The sequence below is a fragment of the Ptiloglossa arizonensis genome, chromosome 5 (genome assembly GCF_051014685.1).
Source record: "Ptiloglossa arizonensis isolate GNS036 chromosome 5, iyPtiAriz1_principal, whole genome shotgun sequence".
In the NCBI taxonomy this organism is placed as follows: Eukaryota; Metazoa; Arthropoda; class Insecta; order Hymenoptera; family Colletidae; genus Ptiloglossa; species Ptiloglossa arizonensis.
Window position 1 is genome coordinate 8,924,715 of NC_135052.1, and position 15,990 is coordinate 8,940,704.

The 15,990-nt window shown below is 34.3% G+C and overlaps 3 protein-coding genes across 10 annotated transcripts; 2 read left to right on the forward strand and 1 right to left on the reverse strand.

The window, feature by feature from the left end:
* Nucleotides 1-699: 699 nt before the first annotated feature.
* LOC143147365 (uncharacterized protein CG7065-like) lies at nucleotides 700-7,586 on the forward strand. Of its 2 annotated transcripts, none has more exons than XM_076312562.1 (6): nucleotides 700-833; nucleotides 2,257-2,367; nucleotides 2,719-3,440; nucleotides 3,619-3,722; nucleotides 3,802-3,910; nucleotides 4,139-7,586. In XM_076312562.1, the coding sequence occupies exons 2-6, from the start codon at nucleotides 2,296-2,298 to the stop codon at nucleotides 6,867-6,869; spliced, it is 3,738 nt and encodes a 1,245-aa protein (XP_076168677.1). In that variant the 5' UTR covers nucleotides 700-833; nucleotides 2,257-2,295; the 3' UTR covers nucleotides 6,870-7,586. The 2 variants fall into 2 exon arrangements, with proteins under 2 accessions (XP_076168677.1, XP_076168678.1); XM_076312563.1 differs by lacking the exon at nucleotides 700-833 and adding an exon at nucleotides 847-1,438.
* A 228-nt stretch (nucleotides 7,587-7,814) lies between these two features.
* On the reverse strand, nucleotides 7,815-11,458 carry Klp68d (kinesin-like protein 68D). Its single transcript, XM_076312564.1, has 2 exons — nucleotides 11,128-11,458; nucleotides 7,815-10,477 (listed from the first exon to the last, which is right to left on the reverse strand). The coding sequence occupies exon 2, from the start codon at nucleotides 10,458-10,460 to the stop codon at nucleotides 8,283-8,285; it is 2,178 nt and encodes a 725-aa protein (XP_076168679.1). The 5' UTR covers nucleotides 10,461-10,477; nucleotides 11,128-11,458; the 3' UTR covers nucleotides 7,815-8,282.
* A 798-nt stretch (nucleotides 11,459-12,256) lies between these two features.
* LOC143147369 (PAT complex subunit CCDC47-like) lies at nucleotides 12,257-15,689 on the forward strand. 7 transcript variants are annotated; one of them, XM_076312570.1, is made up of 5 exons: nucleotides 12,257-12,359; nucleotides 12,828-13,821; nucleotides 13,923-14,094; nucleotides 14,174-14,398; nucleotides 15,324-15,689. In XM_076312570.1, exons 2-5 carry the CDS (start codon nucleotides 12,833-12,835, stop codon nucleotides 15,339-15,341), a joined length of 1,404 nt encoding a protein of 467 aa, XP_076168685.1. In that variant the 5' UTR covers nucleotides 12,257-12,359; nucleotides 12,828-12,832; the 3' UTR covers nucleotides 15,342-15,689. The 7 variants fall into 7 exon arrangements, with proteins under 7 accessions (XP_076168685.1, XP_076168682.1, XP_076168681.1 ...); XM_076312567.1 differs by lacking the exon at nucleotides 12,257-12,359 and adding an exon at nucleotides 12,416-12,616; XM_076312566.1 differs by lacking the exon at nucleotides 12,257-12,359 and adding an exon at nucleotides 12,416-12,586.
* The last annotated feature ends 301 nt before the right edge of the window (nucleotides 15,690-15,990 follow it).

Genomic DNA, 15,990 nt, shown 5'->3' on the forward strand with positions numbered 1-15,990 from the left:
TCGATCGTTTATAAGTTATCAATAAACGGTTTTCAAGATCGAGAGATTCACTACAATGTATAAAATGTGCAATTTATTTTCTTTCGTATGATCTGTACGAGTGATAAAACCACGAAATTTACATCGCGTGTAGCCAGAGTCACGAAACCATCGACGTCGAGTATAAAAATATTGCATTTCAGATTTTATCTACTATAAATTTTACCTGTTTGCATATATATCTATCGTTCGTTAAAATATGTACAATAACATACAATTGTTTAAATTTCGCAAAACGGTAGAATTTTTCTCTAATTTCTTAATATATTATATTATATTATGAAGTATATCCAGTGTGAGTGTGTATACTGAATTATTTCTTAGACTATAGTCAGAATAGGTTGTACTTTAATAATGTACTATTATTTTATACCTATTTTATTTAATAAGACATTTTAAATTGTATTTTAAGAAGTTGAAATAAATAATAATAATGTTTAGAAATAATAGTAATGAAACATCTTTTAATGTTTTTTCACCTAAATTCTTATCCGAATCGTATATTTTCTTACCGATGTTAAACTTTTCGCATCATTTCGTGCAAAAAATTCTAATCTTCAATTTTATGAATCCAAAAACAAGAAAAAAAATCAAGTTGGTAAGAGTGTTCTCTACCAGGAATCAATTACCGAGCACGACCTCTGTATACAGGCCAGACATGCGCAGATCTGTGTTCGCTGAATATTTCTCTTTCGATATGGCCACCGAAAGGTTTTATCGAAAATAGAATTAATAAAATCAAAAATCTGCATAGAAGAGATTGCCAAATGTGATCGTCGCACACTGGTAATTTGGTAAGTCAGACTTACTCTTTTGTACTTTTTACTATCGGAGGTTACGATTTAGGTGTAAACGATCCAAAAAAAAATAAAAGATTTATAGGTAGGGGAAGATTAATTACAAACCAAGGGATCGCCATTTGGCTATGATCACTTGGTTGCTAAACACGAGCCATGCGAACGAAATCGGTATACTATTTACATTATCCAATTTTTGTGGATTACAGTTAGTCGGATAACCTTTTGGTTGCGCGTATTACAGGTTCTTCCGTGACTCCCACCATGATTTTGTTGTTCTTATGTTATTAGCAGCATAATTTATTTAAGTAAGCACCGCTTAATAAAAGGACACACATCATTTACATGTCTTATTCATTCTCCTGTTGTGATGAGACTCGCAGCACATTACCCACATTAGCTGTGTCGATTCTAATTATAACATGATTTTGTTTCAACGTAAACGGCTATGTTTTTCCTCGTTTAAATACATATTGCAAAGTTATTCTAGTTCTTAACTTTGCGTGATATTAGTGTCTTTATATGGTGCACTCTGTTTAATGTTTTGTGGTACATGTGCATCCTGGAAACATTATTGGACGAATGAGGTTTCATTTCTGTCGGTAAGTAGCTGGGGATTGATTGTTATACTCCAGAAAAATTACAAATAATAATAATAATTATATCAATTAGTTCTTGTATTAAAGAACAAAAATTAATTGTCATTTAATGCCAATCTTCTTAGTAATATAATTATAAGTTAATATATATTTGTAGAATTTCCTGAATGTGTACATAAGAATTGATTTATTTTATCGATTATATTGCGAAAACTGATTTAGAATGTGCTCTAAAATTTCCTTGTTGTATATTATGTTGCTGAAACTATCTTTTCAGCAATATTTTACAGCAAGCATTATAAACATGGAATTATCATCTTTTAAATGCAAATTTGTAATTATGCTTTGCTTTAGTTTAGTATGAAATTAAACTATATTTATGGAAACTTCACATTTAGGTAATGTTATATGTGTATATAAACTGTTTAAATATATTAGCATGTACAACTTTGAACTGGTAAGTATAGTTCATTAAAATTTGTTAGCTTTATTACTAATAACATTTATCAGAAAATTTATGATAAGGAAATTAATGACTGCTGCTGCAGGGTTGGTTTATAAATTAATAATATCTTTTATTCTATCATTGAATATTGACCATATTTATTTTGAAACTTCTAATTTTTGATGGTGTTAACGAATAAGGCATATTTTTTCCTAAAATCCTCTCTTAATCGAGAATCTAATTTTTTACATCATTGTCTTTGTATTGTGTAGATACTTTATTTTTATATATCGTTCGTTCATTTTCATAATATCTGGCCGACCCTGATGCTGCACTTTTTTCTTTCTCAAGCCTTATGACAGTTTTGTATTTTCAGAAATCACTGTGAGGATTTTCACCTAGAGGTGGGTCAACCATGCAGAATTTTGATGATCTTGACATAGAGGGTCGTAATCCTTCACATTTATCAGAAGCAGGCAAAGAGAAGGTAATGCATATTACGAATTGTGCACAAAAATATTGGACTTGTAATTACTGTCTAAAAGGGAGTTTACAAAATCAGTATTTTGAACATATGTTGGTTAAGCCTAAATAAAATTATACATTATTATTATGTTACAGTAATAGTTTATTGTTATTTGTGCAATAGGAGCAGAATTATAATATATTAGTCAGATTAATTATAATTGAAAGTGTTCTTTATCAGATGCACCCTTTTTATTAAAAAATTAATTTAATATTTCAGTAATCAAAATTACCAATACATTTTTTGTTCTGCGATATATATTTTTGAAACAACAGTCATTTGTTCATTTTACAAAATATTTGTATTTCACAGGAAGAATATGATCGAAAGCGTTTAATGAGGAGCAGTGTCACTGCTGAAGATGGCACTCTTAGACCTGTGTATTCAGAAACAGAAGACGGTGATATATGGTGTCATATATGTAATATCGCTCTATTTGGAGCTCATAAATTACTAAATCATAACATGTGTAATCGTCACAAAATGAAATTAGATGAATGGCCATATCCAGTTTTATTATGGTCCAAAAGATCAGATATTGTAAAAACAACTCCACCTGCACAGTCAGCTGCCATTGGTGATGGTCTGGCACCCGGAGAACCGGTACCACCTGGCATGGAGGACCAAATAACAAGAACAACAACGATTCAGACAAGTCTGGATCGACATAGAAGTTCTCCACTTGTTGGTCTTGAATATCTACTTGAACTGGTGGATAATGATTCCTGTGAACCCAGTTATACGTGCGTTTTATGTGATAAACGGGGTGATCCTCGTACCGTTATGGCTCACATTACCAGTTATAATCATAGAATAACGTATCTAAACAGACATTTTCCAACTATATCGCGAGCTATTACGGAACTACCGCGTACTCCCAATTATAAACGCGGAGCTAATGAAATATCGGTGTTAGTGGCTAAGAAGATTGAAGAACGATTTGGAAGATTACAACCTCAATTGGTTGACAAGAATCAATTTGAAAAGAACAAAATGCAGTATATCAAGAGAGTCTATCAGGATTATCATTTTAGGTAAGTTGTAATACCATTATTTTTACAATTTTAACTTTATACATTTGAGCTTCATACGAATTGAATATTTCAATTCGCGTGATTTACGAAAGTTGATGGTCGCGTTTTGACAAAATGTGCGGTAATAATCGTCATAATTTACATTTCCTTAAAATCAATGGCTGTTTCCTACGTGCAGGGAAACGCCAGAGTTAACATTTATGGATGTTTACGATGTGCGATGGGTAACAGACTTTGAAGAGAAGATGGCTGAAATGGCTGGTAATAGTGGTTCAAAGAAAGGTGAGTATATGATGATCTATATTTTTAAGATAAGTGTTTATACCTTAAGTAAATTATTTAATGATAATCTTGTATTAAGATTCTCAACCTGCCGATGAAAAATCAGATGATAAACATAAAAGTGAAGACAAGAAACATGAAAAATCATCACCGAAGAAAACAGATTCTAAATCAGATACTACAAAATCGTAAGTTGATATTTTTTTTAAATTATTAGTCACATATAGTATTTTTATTTTATGAGACTTTTCGAAGTATCTCTTTACTTATGTTACTAGTTGTAGCAAAAATTGTATCAACTTCCTTTATTTTAAGTACATTTTATAGTAACAACTATACTCCAAATCCAAAAATAACATCTTTTTCCTTACGAGCCACTAAAAATAAATGTTAAGTTTCTGTTTTGTCTGTTTTAGGGGATTCAAAATTCGTATTTTTACGAGGGATAAATTAAATATTCGTAAACCATTAGACAAAGACGAGGAGACTGTGAAAAAATCTCCGAAACGTCCTTCTGACGAAACTAAATCCCTCTCATCGCTTTCAAGCATATCGAGTAGTCCATCACCGTCACGTTCAAGATCACGGTCACCAATTCGTAATCGTAAACCTAGTTCAATGGATAAAGGTGGAAAGTACCGAACTAAAGCACGATATTCTCGAGATCGAACACGTTCCCGTACGCGTTCACGTTCACGATCTCCGGAACCACTTAGGGAACGAGATAAATGGGACAAGTATCGCGAGCAGATCAGACGTGCTGAGGAAACACTGGATCGTGCATTAAAGTTTCACGAAAAGAATCCAGAAAAGCATCCATCGTATCCTGACGAATGGAAAAAATTTTGGAACAGGCGGTATAAAGAGTTACAAGCTGAAGGAAAAGATCCCAGTAAACACGATTTTAAACCCGAATGGATTGAATTCTGGAACAAACGAATGCGCGAAATCCATAACGAACAACTGTTACAACGAAAAGAAGAGATTAGAAAACGCTTGGAATTGCCGGAAGATAAACCGCCAGAGAAATGGATTCCGTCAAATAGACGCGACAGGTCTCCGCCTAAAAGAAACCGTCATCGCGTAGAAAGTGATGACGAAGTAGAGTACGTTGGAACAAAAACTATTAAACAAGATTATTACGATCATCATGATGTGAGGGACCGTGATTACGCGTATTCTTCGTATATGCGTGGAAGGGGAGGTATGTACAGAAGTAGTTACTACCCTCGAGGTGTTCCACGTACAAGATCAATACATTACGCGACACCCTATCCGGTGAAAGAAAAATCTCCTAGCCCTATACCGGATGAAGTATTAACTGAAGATTTAGAAGTGGTCGGCTTATTGAGATTACTTACAGCATTGGAGGGACAACTGGGTTCCCTTGGTCCAAAGATAGTATCTCTTCTTTCAAAAGCATTGGCAGCAGAAAAAGCAAAACCAAACTCTGCCGAGGAATTACTATACGATGAAGAAGTAAGCGTACTCTTCGAGACGGTCAAAGAAAAACTTAAAGGTCAGTTGTTCGCAGGCATGATAGAGAAAATGGCAATAACACCGACGAAAACTGCGATACAGAATATTGCTCAACTGTTGCATAAAGCAGCGGAGAGCAAAAAGAAAATTGAAGAAGAAAAGAAAAAGAAACGAGAATTAGAAGCTGCAAAATCTACGAGTTACATCCCGAGAACGGTTTACACGAGACCGGTGGAAGTTATTACACCTACGATTAAATCCGAACCTGTTAGTGTGCCAGGTGTCGGTACTGTAGATAAAGTAGCTATTGCCCAACAAATAGCAGCTGCTTTGGTAGCACAAGGTAGATCAAATGTGTCGCAAGAAGAGTTGGAAACCCTTATTAATGCTGTTGTAGGAATGGCCGAGGCGTCTAAGAATTCCGATCGGCCAGTAACTACAGCAGATTTCGTTAAAGGATTGGCAAGAGGTAATAATTCCCTTTCTCAAACTACCACGTCAGCGCCAGCAACATCCACAACAGATACAACTGAACGTCAAACTTCTAAAATGGAAAGTTTATCCGATGGAGATTTGAAATCGCTTCTACAAAATTTTAAAGATTTAAGCACTCAAGAACAACATGGGCTCATTAATTTCTTAAAAAAATTAGAAGTAACCGATCCAGTTCGTGTAGAAAAATTAAGAGCGTTTGTTAATTTAGGTACACCGTCGATAATAGCTTCTGCGCCAAAAATAAAGTCACCGACCCCGGAAACTGTGGAAACGACTATTAAATCCAGCAGAAGTATTTCACCGTTTTCAGTACGCAAAGGAAATCAGAATCCCGTAGAAGAAGAAGATAAATGGAAACCTAAGATAGATATGTTTGCAAATGACGATGAAGAAGAACAACAAGCGAAAAATGATAACGAGGAGAAACAGAAAACGAAATTAGATTTGTCGGATGACGACGATGATTACACGTTCGAAGACATATATAAAGCAGCTGACAAAAACGTAATTGAAAATGAAAAAGCAAAGAAAAAGTCACGAGCGTTTTCAAAGTCGGTATCGAACTCGCCAAGGTCATGGACGCGCTCTCGCTCGCGTTCAAGATCGCGTTCTCCGGTAAGATCAAAAGAACTAACGAAAACGAACGATCCGAATGCAATTTTGAACGAGACCAAACGATTAATTGCGAATATAATGGGAGATCTTCCAAATAAATACGTGCCAAAGTCGCACCTACCGCTAGGAACTGAAAATATTGAACAAAATATGTCAAAACCATTAGATCAAATGTCTAATACGTCAACAACACCTGTTTCGAATTTTTATAATCAGGGATATGTTCAAAATACTCAACAGACTTGCCCCCGTCCACAGGGGCCTTCTCTAAGTTATCCGAGCATGTCGAATCAACAGTTTCAAAATTATCCACAACAAGTTTATAGTGGTAATCAGGGTTACATAGACAATGGTTATAATTACCAGGGGTATGGTGGTCTAGGCAATCAGGGTCAGTACAGTGGACCGCCCATGGCATCAAACCAATACCCTAGTCAACAAAACTATGGTGGAACACCATACGGTGGACCACCCGCGGGTCACTCTTCGAATTATTCTCAACAGCAACCACAGCAACAATATGGGAACTATGTACAACAACAACAACGGTTCTATTAAAGTGACATTCAATTTAGGAATCTTTCACACAAATGTATTGAACTTATACTGTGACTGTAAGATTATTTACAATTGTTACGGAACTAGTTATTTCCTTGGACTCTGTGCAAGTGTCTCGGGAAAATTTGAATGTTACTAGTTCAAGAATCTTAATGGAGATATAGAGATGATCCGAATCTCGAACATTTTCTAACTAAATTGAATGAAATGTATAAATACATTTAATCGTTCGTTTTAGATAGTAACGCCAAATTTTCCATTATTACGTTTAATAAAAGGGATTCCGATCACTTCTATACGAATTGTATAATATGCTCATTTCATTGTCACAGGACTTCCTGGCAAATTTCACATTTACATTTTATCGTTCCTCTTCATGAAAAATTTATCACGGTGTCAATTTTTATACGTTTATAAATCGCGTGTATCTCGTTTCGTCGACGGCGAGGTTGAAATTTATTAAAAATCTCCTTGTTTAAGTGTATCGCATAGGCGAGGAGTGAACGTGGATTTATAAAATGAAGTGTTATTAGATGGTTGATGTCAACGGGAAGAAAGTAAGTAGAACCAGAAAGTTGAAACGAAAAAACGTGTTTACTCTCAATTACAATTTTGTAACAGTAATTTTAATTAAATTCTAATTGATTGATAATACGTTCATCATCTTTATAATTTAGCAATTTCAGATGCGCGCGATAAAATATCAATGAAGTCGAAAGTAACAATATTATTTTTACAAGCACTTTTAATGTTTAAAGAAATATATATATATTTATATATATATTTATAAATATATAATTTATATATATATAAATATAAATATATATATAAAAATAATAGCAAAAACTATGTGTAATTTTTCAATAAAAAAAAAAAACAAGTTGTAAAAGTCTATTAGACAAATTAAGAATAACCTTCATTTGTAAATACTTTTAAGCGTATAAGTTTTTCATTTTTCAGAGAAACTGAACATACCAAGGAACATGTTTCTTAATGTTCAAAAATAATGATAGTAGAATTAAATTAATAGTAAGTCTAACTGTATAAAGAAACATACATAAATGAATCGTTTTATTCTATGTCCCATGTTTTTCATTTTAGCAAATATTAAAGCTACGTACACAGATGCCAGCCTTTAAGAACAAATTAGGAATCTAAATTGATAGAACGTTTATTCTATGTATTTTATTAATACAATATTGAAATAATCGATATATTAATACGCGGCTGCATAGCGCACATTGACTAGAGAGAGTTATAAAGATTCCAACTATGCCGCATTTACTGATACACGCAGTACCGTGTAGCGTATATCACAACGAACTATATAAATTAATCAAATACAGCCCAGGCCGCAGTTCGTACAATATTTACATTTCTCTTTACAGACGTAGTGGAACGTATTAAAATTTCCTACTTCGGCACGAGTCCTCTCGTCTTTGGATAAACGGGCGGTGGGATCTGTTGGATTTTCGCAACGCTCTTAGGTCGTATCTTCGCAGACTGTAGTCGTGGTTTTGATCTGAGTTTCGCGCTCGAAGCATCGACATCGATGTCCCCCTCGTCGCGCAATGCTTCTTCGAGGACAGCTTGAATCGTAGGTGCAATAGCAGGTCCCTGATAGTCCAGTGTTGTTCTCGCTGGCATATCAAGATCCAAATTTAATATATTTTCACCTGCGTAACGGCAACCTTTTCCCATAGCCAAAGCGATTCGCGCGTATTCGGAAACCGGTCTACGTGCACCAGGAATGGACGTAGGTCTTTTTATCGAGTCTATACTGGATGGCTCCGGATCCTTTATTATCCAACAGTCTTCTTCTTCGTCGAGATGAATTCTCGACAGGATTTTATTCTTTTCCTCTTCGGGAATGAAATTTTCGATTATAAGATACTTCAACTTCAGCTCCTTCATTAGTTCGTGTTGAGTTTGTTCCAGATCCCTTCTGTCTCTGTTGAAATCGTTATTGACGTCTTCGAGTTCTTGCTTCAGAACTTGCAACTTGGTGAAACACTTCCTAAGCTTCCTCGACTTAACGTCCACTTCTTGCTGCAGATTCGTGTACGTCTCCTTCACGCCAAGCATCGTTAGTTCCTCATCTTCCAGTTTCTGTTGCATTTCAACCTCCCGTTTTTTCCGCTCCGCAATTTCAGCCGCCTTCTGTTCCAATGCCCTCTGCTGCTCGTTCGTATGATCAATAATATTCTTACCCCCGCAAAGCATCTTGCTCTCTAAATCTTTTATTCTCAATATAAGATTCTCCGTTTCCTGTTTCTCCGCTTTTAATTGTTCCGCGATGAGCTTCTTATCGGTCTCGATTTTATTATCCTCGCATCGGCTGTCCTCTGTCTCGGATTCCGAGTCAGCAGCCTCGCCTTCTTTCTTTCTCTTCGGCTTCTTCTTCCGCCTTTGCACCGTACCTTTCTGAGCCAACTTCTCTTTCAGTCGACCAATTTCTTCTTGATATTGCCTCAACAAAGCATCCTTTGGATCCTCGTTTATTCTCGGTTTGTTCTTGATGTTCTTAGCCCGATTCGCGTACCTCAGTGTCGTCAGAGTCTCATCGTAGTTATAACTTGCTGGACCTATATTCGCGACCATAATGGTTTTAGAGTTCCCGCCTAAAGAGTCTTGCAGCAACCGGGTCAATTTCGAATCTCTGTACGGCACGTGCGTAGTTTTTCCGTCCACCAGTGCCGAGATCACATTCCCTAGGGCAGATAAACTCAAATTGATCTTACTCGCTTCCTTCAATCGTTCACCGGAAGCACCGGTTTTACTTTGTCTTTCGCTACCAGCGAGATCGACCAAGTTCAAACGGCCGACCCTTATACCACCAGTATCGTCGATAGATCCCATTTCTATGGTAACCAGAAATATCGCATGAGATCGTGAACTGTACTCGTTCATGTTTGTCGCGCCGATTGTCCTGTTTTGGTTCCCCATGTTCATGAGTTGCTGTATCTCCGCAACACTTTTGCACACCGACGTGGACAGGTCCTTAACGAACACGCCTGTATCCGGTTTTTCCTTCAACTCGAATCGCAAACTCTGATCCTGCTGCAAAAGATCGCGAATCTCCTCCTGATAAATCTCTAAGTAGCTCGCTCGTACCAAATACTGCATGTTCTCGGATCTGCCTATGTGATTGAAAATGTGCTCGAAGGATCGGGGAATTACGCCGCGTCTATCGTGATCGTTTTTTAAACCCTCCATAGTGTAAGTTTTCCCGGTGCCGGTTTGCCCGTAAGCGAAAATAGTGCCATTGAAACCGTCGAGAACGGAGGACACCAGCGGCCTGACCGTCTCCTCGTACAAATCTAGTTGAGTGGAATTCCAGTCGTAAACCGCGTCGAATGTAAAGACTTTCACATTGTCGCTAGATGGATCGTCCCGTGGATGACGAATCTCGACCACTCCCCTCGTTGGAAACACGTCGACCACACGCGTATACCCGCTGACTGTTTCCTTCTCGTCCATCGGTCGACATCGTACGACGACCTGGACGCATTGGGTCATCACCTCTGCCGATGTATTCGACTTCATATTTTTCTTTTTCCAGGTTTTCACTTGATTGTCCGCTTTATCCATGTCGCCAGCCGAGTTACCTATACAACGAGAGAAACGCAACAGTGAGGCAACAGAAGTCCTGACAGGCACAACCGGTTCACAAAATCAATAAACGGGAAAATTGCGAAATAGAAATAACATGACATTCATTAAATGAAATAAAAACTGATATTTCTCGTATTTGTGAACAGATAAATATTTTCAATAAAAATGTGAAAATCTTGTTTGTAATTTGTAAATTTTATTGGAACGGCCCCTATCGATCGTGTAACAAAAATTGCGAATCAGTCGGCTAACGTAATTATTCGTGACGAGTGATTAGTCTTTTAATCGGCATGGTACCGTGTATATGTTTGCAAGTAAATTTAATAAAAATGTTTCATTTCCGAGGGAAATAGTCCTTGTTTTTAGTGACAATAAAAAAAATAATAACTACAGCATGTATACTGATTCTTCGGTTTTCGATTATTCTGAAAAAAGAGTGAAAAGAATTCTGTAAAAGTATAACACAAATCTGGTGCAATTAATTCGTATATTTCTGAGCTTTCTTATTTGAAATACTTGTCAATTGCATACTCTGTCACTTTTCATACGAAAAGAAACAAAAATCGAATACGGGCACCTTAACCAAACACTACGTAATATGCTCTACGTATTCTAACCAGATTATTGTTTTATACACACTTACCTTTTCAAACTTTCGGGCACAATAAATTCGCACAGTACGAAAAGCGTTACAATAAACCAGCGATTTTTCGTCGTATCCGCATGTTACCCTCCTCCGCAAGGTATTGATCCATTGTTTGCTTTCTGGGATTTGCACTGTCAACACACCGCCTTTTTATGTCCACTTGTTCAATCAATCTTGATTTGAAAATTATTAACGTGGCTGCACGATAATCACGACTTAATACTTAATCGAGTCACTAAGACGATACGCAACGCAATGTGACGGAATACAGGAACAATCATATCATATTTTGACAGCACAAAGCCATTACGGTTAAGCCTGCGCAATGAAGTCCTCTCACTCGTTTCCATGAACGTACTGAATCGATCTCTCGCTTAACCGTCGAGTATTCTATTCAAGGCAGTCGCGTTGATCTACGTCGGTGAAACTCCTTAATAGGAAATTTACTTTATCGACAAATTGTCGTTTTCATTCTTATTCGTTATTGTTTTGAGTAAAAAATAAATAAAGATTTATTGAAATATTTACTTTGCTACATCAATTTTCATTGATATTGTAAGTAAGGACGTATAGTGAAGATTTTTTCTGAAATATAAATTTTACAAAATTTAAATAAATCAAAAAATTACTTGAAGGGTGTAATTATCTTTAAAGTTTAACTATATTCTGTATAATATTAATGTATTATTGCTTGTTACATTGTTTTCAAAGAAGAATTTTTAAACTAGCCTAAGATATTAGTAAATGTGATTTTTATTTTAACTTGAATTACACCATTTTTGTTACATAAATTTACAGTTATATTTGTATTTATGTTGTAATATAGTATTATATCTAAAGTACGCGTAAAATTGAAATCGTCAGCTGATTGTTACCGAGTTTGCGTAGTAATTATCATAGGCAGGAAGTACTGTAGTACTTTTTAATCAAATTTAGGCTAAAAATAAAAATATTTAAATAAACATATTTTTTATTTTGCAATTTCTTTTCTAATAACCACGATATTCTTTTTAATATATATATATATTACGTTCAAAATTAGAATTACATTGATACAGTTGTACGTTTTTAATTCGAAACATATATTGTGAACGAAGTTGAGGATTTGACCATTTTATAAATAACTTTTGTATTATGTACAATTTTTATCCAGTAGTGTGTATTTTGAAAATTTAAAACAAATTGATAACACAATTAACCTCTAAATTGCAAAGTTACTTCTTTTATCGGTAAAAATGAATTTTGTTCAAGGAAATGACGTTATGTATCGTGGCTAGTTTCGTAGTGTGCAAGTCACCTTCTCGGAAGGGTGCTGCAACAGTATTATTTATTGGAAAGACTGCTCTGCTTAATTGATAACTGAACTCAATGTCGACAAATTTGGAGTATTACCTATAAATTCACGGTGCAGTTAGTGCAATATAGTAAATCAATGGAAACAGAAATTTTATAAATTGTTAGAATGAAAACTTTCACGTATTCAATAGTTCAGTATTAAAAATTATTTCGGAAATTATTTTTATAGAGATATATTAAACAATACATCGTTTAAATGTTGTTTATCGTAAAAGGAAAAAAAGAATAAATATTACATTCAATACTTTATTTAATTCTAAATGCTTATGCAACTTTACTTTCTCTATATGTATATAATAATTATTGTTGTAAATTAATGAATTTTTGGTCTTTTGTTTCAGACAAAATGAAATTGTGGTTAGTAGTAGTTCATATTATACTAGTTGCAACAAATATATGGGTCACTGCACATTTCCATGAAGAACTTCCTGAAGATAATGAATTTGCTGAATTTGAAGACTTTGAAGAAGAGAAACCAACTCAGTCAATTAATGATCATGGAGCAGAACATTTTAAAGAATCAAATAATAATCAAGATTTTGAAGAGGAAGATGTTGTAATTGTTGATAATGATAGTGAATTTGATCATTTTGATGAAGAAGAATTTGAAGGTGTAGATACAGTTGGTGCAAATAATGGTCCGAAAAGTGATGAACCATCTACATTAACAATTACAAAAATACCACTCCATTTGCGTGCAAGATGGGATAGTTTTTACTTAGAAATACTAATGATCATTGGTCTACTAGTATATTTTATTAATTATGTAGCAGGACGTTCTAAAAATGCTCGCATAGCAGAAACGTGGTTGATGGAGCATAAACAGCTGTTACTCGATAATTTTTCCCTCGTTGGTGATACCGGAAAATCGATAGAAGATATGTCAGAAAATGGTTTAGTAAAAGAAAGTCAATCTCACTATAGTTTATATTGTTCAGGGCGAGTTGGTTGTGATTCCATGCTAATTGAATTAAAATTAATTAGAAGACAAGATTTAGTAGCAGTATTAGCACAACTTGTGCGACCTCAAAATGATCAAGTACTTATACGTATAGAATTAGCAAAGGATGAAACAGATAATTTTGTGCTAGCAATAGCTACAAAACGGACTGCAGTGCATATAACACGTGATATGGCTGATATCAGTGTCTATTGTCCAGAAAAGAGACCAGGAGAAAAATTTGGTCTTCCATCAGGATTTTATGTAATGTCTGAAATTGCTGAAGCAGCATCAGCTACTTTAGATACAAGAGTTTTACAAGCATTTACAAAGTTTGCACCATATATAGATTATATACATATTAGTGACCAGTTTAGCGGTCCAAAGCAACAAGAGTAAGATTCACATTTGAATTAATGATAATATTCTATATCAATATTTCTCATTGTAATATTTCACTGTTCTTTTTGTAATACTATCTTCAATTTTATTTTAGAGATACAACTCAATTAACAATGCCTGAAGTAAAGAGAGTTCTACTTGTTGGATTAAATATAAGTATTAAAGGGCGTACTACTAACGCAGAAGGTCAAGAAAAATTGAAACTCCTTTTACAACTAACGTTTTATTTATTAGATAAATTACGTCGTTTCAAGTTGTCTAAAGAGGTTTGTAACTACTTTGTTTTAATTATACTATTTATTTATTTACTGTAACAAATCATTTTACATTATTATCATTATTTAGAGTAAAAGTAAAGCTGATAAAAATAGATTGAGAGTAGAGGAAGCATTCTTAAAAACAACCCATGCAGCTAGAGCCGAAGCAGCTGCACAGCGACGAGAAGAGCGTCGTAGGGCTGAAAAGGAACGTATCTTACAGGAAGAAGATCCTGATAAACAAAGAAAGTGGGAAGAAAAAGAACAACGAAGACTTGCTAAAAAGAAAACACCTAGAATGAAGCAGCTTAAGGTGAAAGCATTATGACCAGATACAGTTAATTATACAAAACTTGTTGAAACCTTTAAAGAGCCATGAGTTGCGTAATCAAACTGCCTATTTGATTTGACTTGTCTAGTAAAACTATATTTCAACCATATTCATACTTCTCTCAAAACCACGAAAAACTTTCATTAATCAATTTTCATTCAAGTTCCACAAAAGAAATCCATTAATGAGTATAATATACATTTAAATTCGTCTCTGGAAAAGAAATTACTTTTATATTTTTTTTAATTTGCAACCAATACTTTGTTTTTCTGTTAATAATATATTCCTACTGTTAAATATTTATTCTATGATACTGTTAGTATAACTTTTTAAATAAGTTATACTATGTATTGAACATACATTCGATAATGTAAAATGAATTTTGATTTCATAAAAACTGCAAAGTTTTATGAGAACATAAAATTGTCGTTTTCAAGCAATATTAACTTTATTTATTACACAATTTATTCTTTAAACCCATCCTTTTATGTCTCGATCTTATAATATTACAATTTTATACTACAAGCCGAAAATGTAGTATTGATTTTCCGCGTAATTTTTTTTTTATTCTAAACCATATTGATTTCATTCAGTTTTAATATTTCGTAAACTACATATTTGGTTATTCTTGATTTTTCTTCAATACAATATTTCCCCATTAACAAATAAAACGTTATTAGTATACGTACATGAAATTTTTAAAAAATATGAAAATATTAACATTGAAATGCAACATTAATATCATATTTATATTTATTTAATCATTTAGTATTAAATACAATATTAAACATCATTTCAGTGAGATATATATGGAGACATATTTGTAAAATTTTATTTCAACCTTGTATATTGATTAAATACTATTCCGTCCCGGAATCTTATTGTCAATTGAATATTGTATACACAGAGTCTGAAGCCGCCTTAACGGAGGGATTAAGGAGGACCATCGGCTACGCGACCCTCATAATCTCGGCATACCGGTCACTTCATGCTGGTACCCTAAACTTTCTAACTTGGACAAGTGAACATTCCTCAATTATCTCTGTTTTTTTCCCATATTTTCATAAAGTCCGCATTCCAAGAATTGCTCCACATTCTTCCTTGTTCTCCGAATAACTTAGATCCGTCTTGCAACCAATCGATCCTTAGATTTAGGTTTCATCAGTTTAATCTCGCCTACACTGAGGTAACAAATTTTGTAAGCGACAATACGCAGATCAGTCGATATCGAGCACTTGTACTTGCAATTATAATACACACTCTGATACACTTTCGAATCGTATCTCATTCTTCGTTCAGTTTCCTTAAATTCACTCCATATACATAATAAATCGAGTGCACTATCATATCAGTACACAGTCCGACTTAACAATTCTATATTTCGTTGCTGCTGCTTTTTCATTTAAAGAAAAAATCATCCTTCTTCTGAGACTTCCATTTTATTTATGTTTATATAACTCTTGAATTACAAACGATATTAAAAAATGTTTCAAATATAATGTTTCGAATAAAATTTCTATATAATAGAAATTCTGGAGGCTGGAAATTAGCGGGAAAAATATTTAAACATTTGA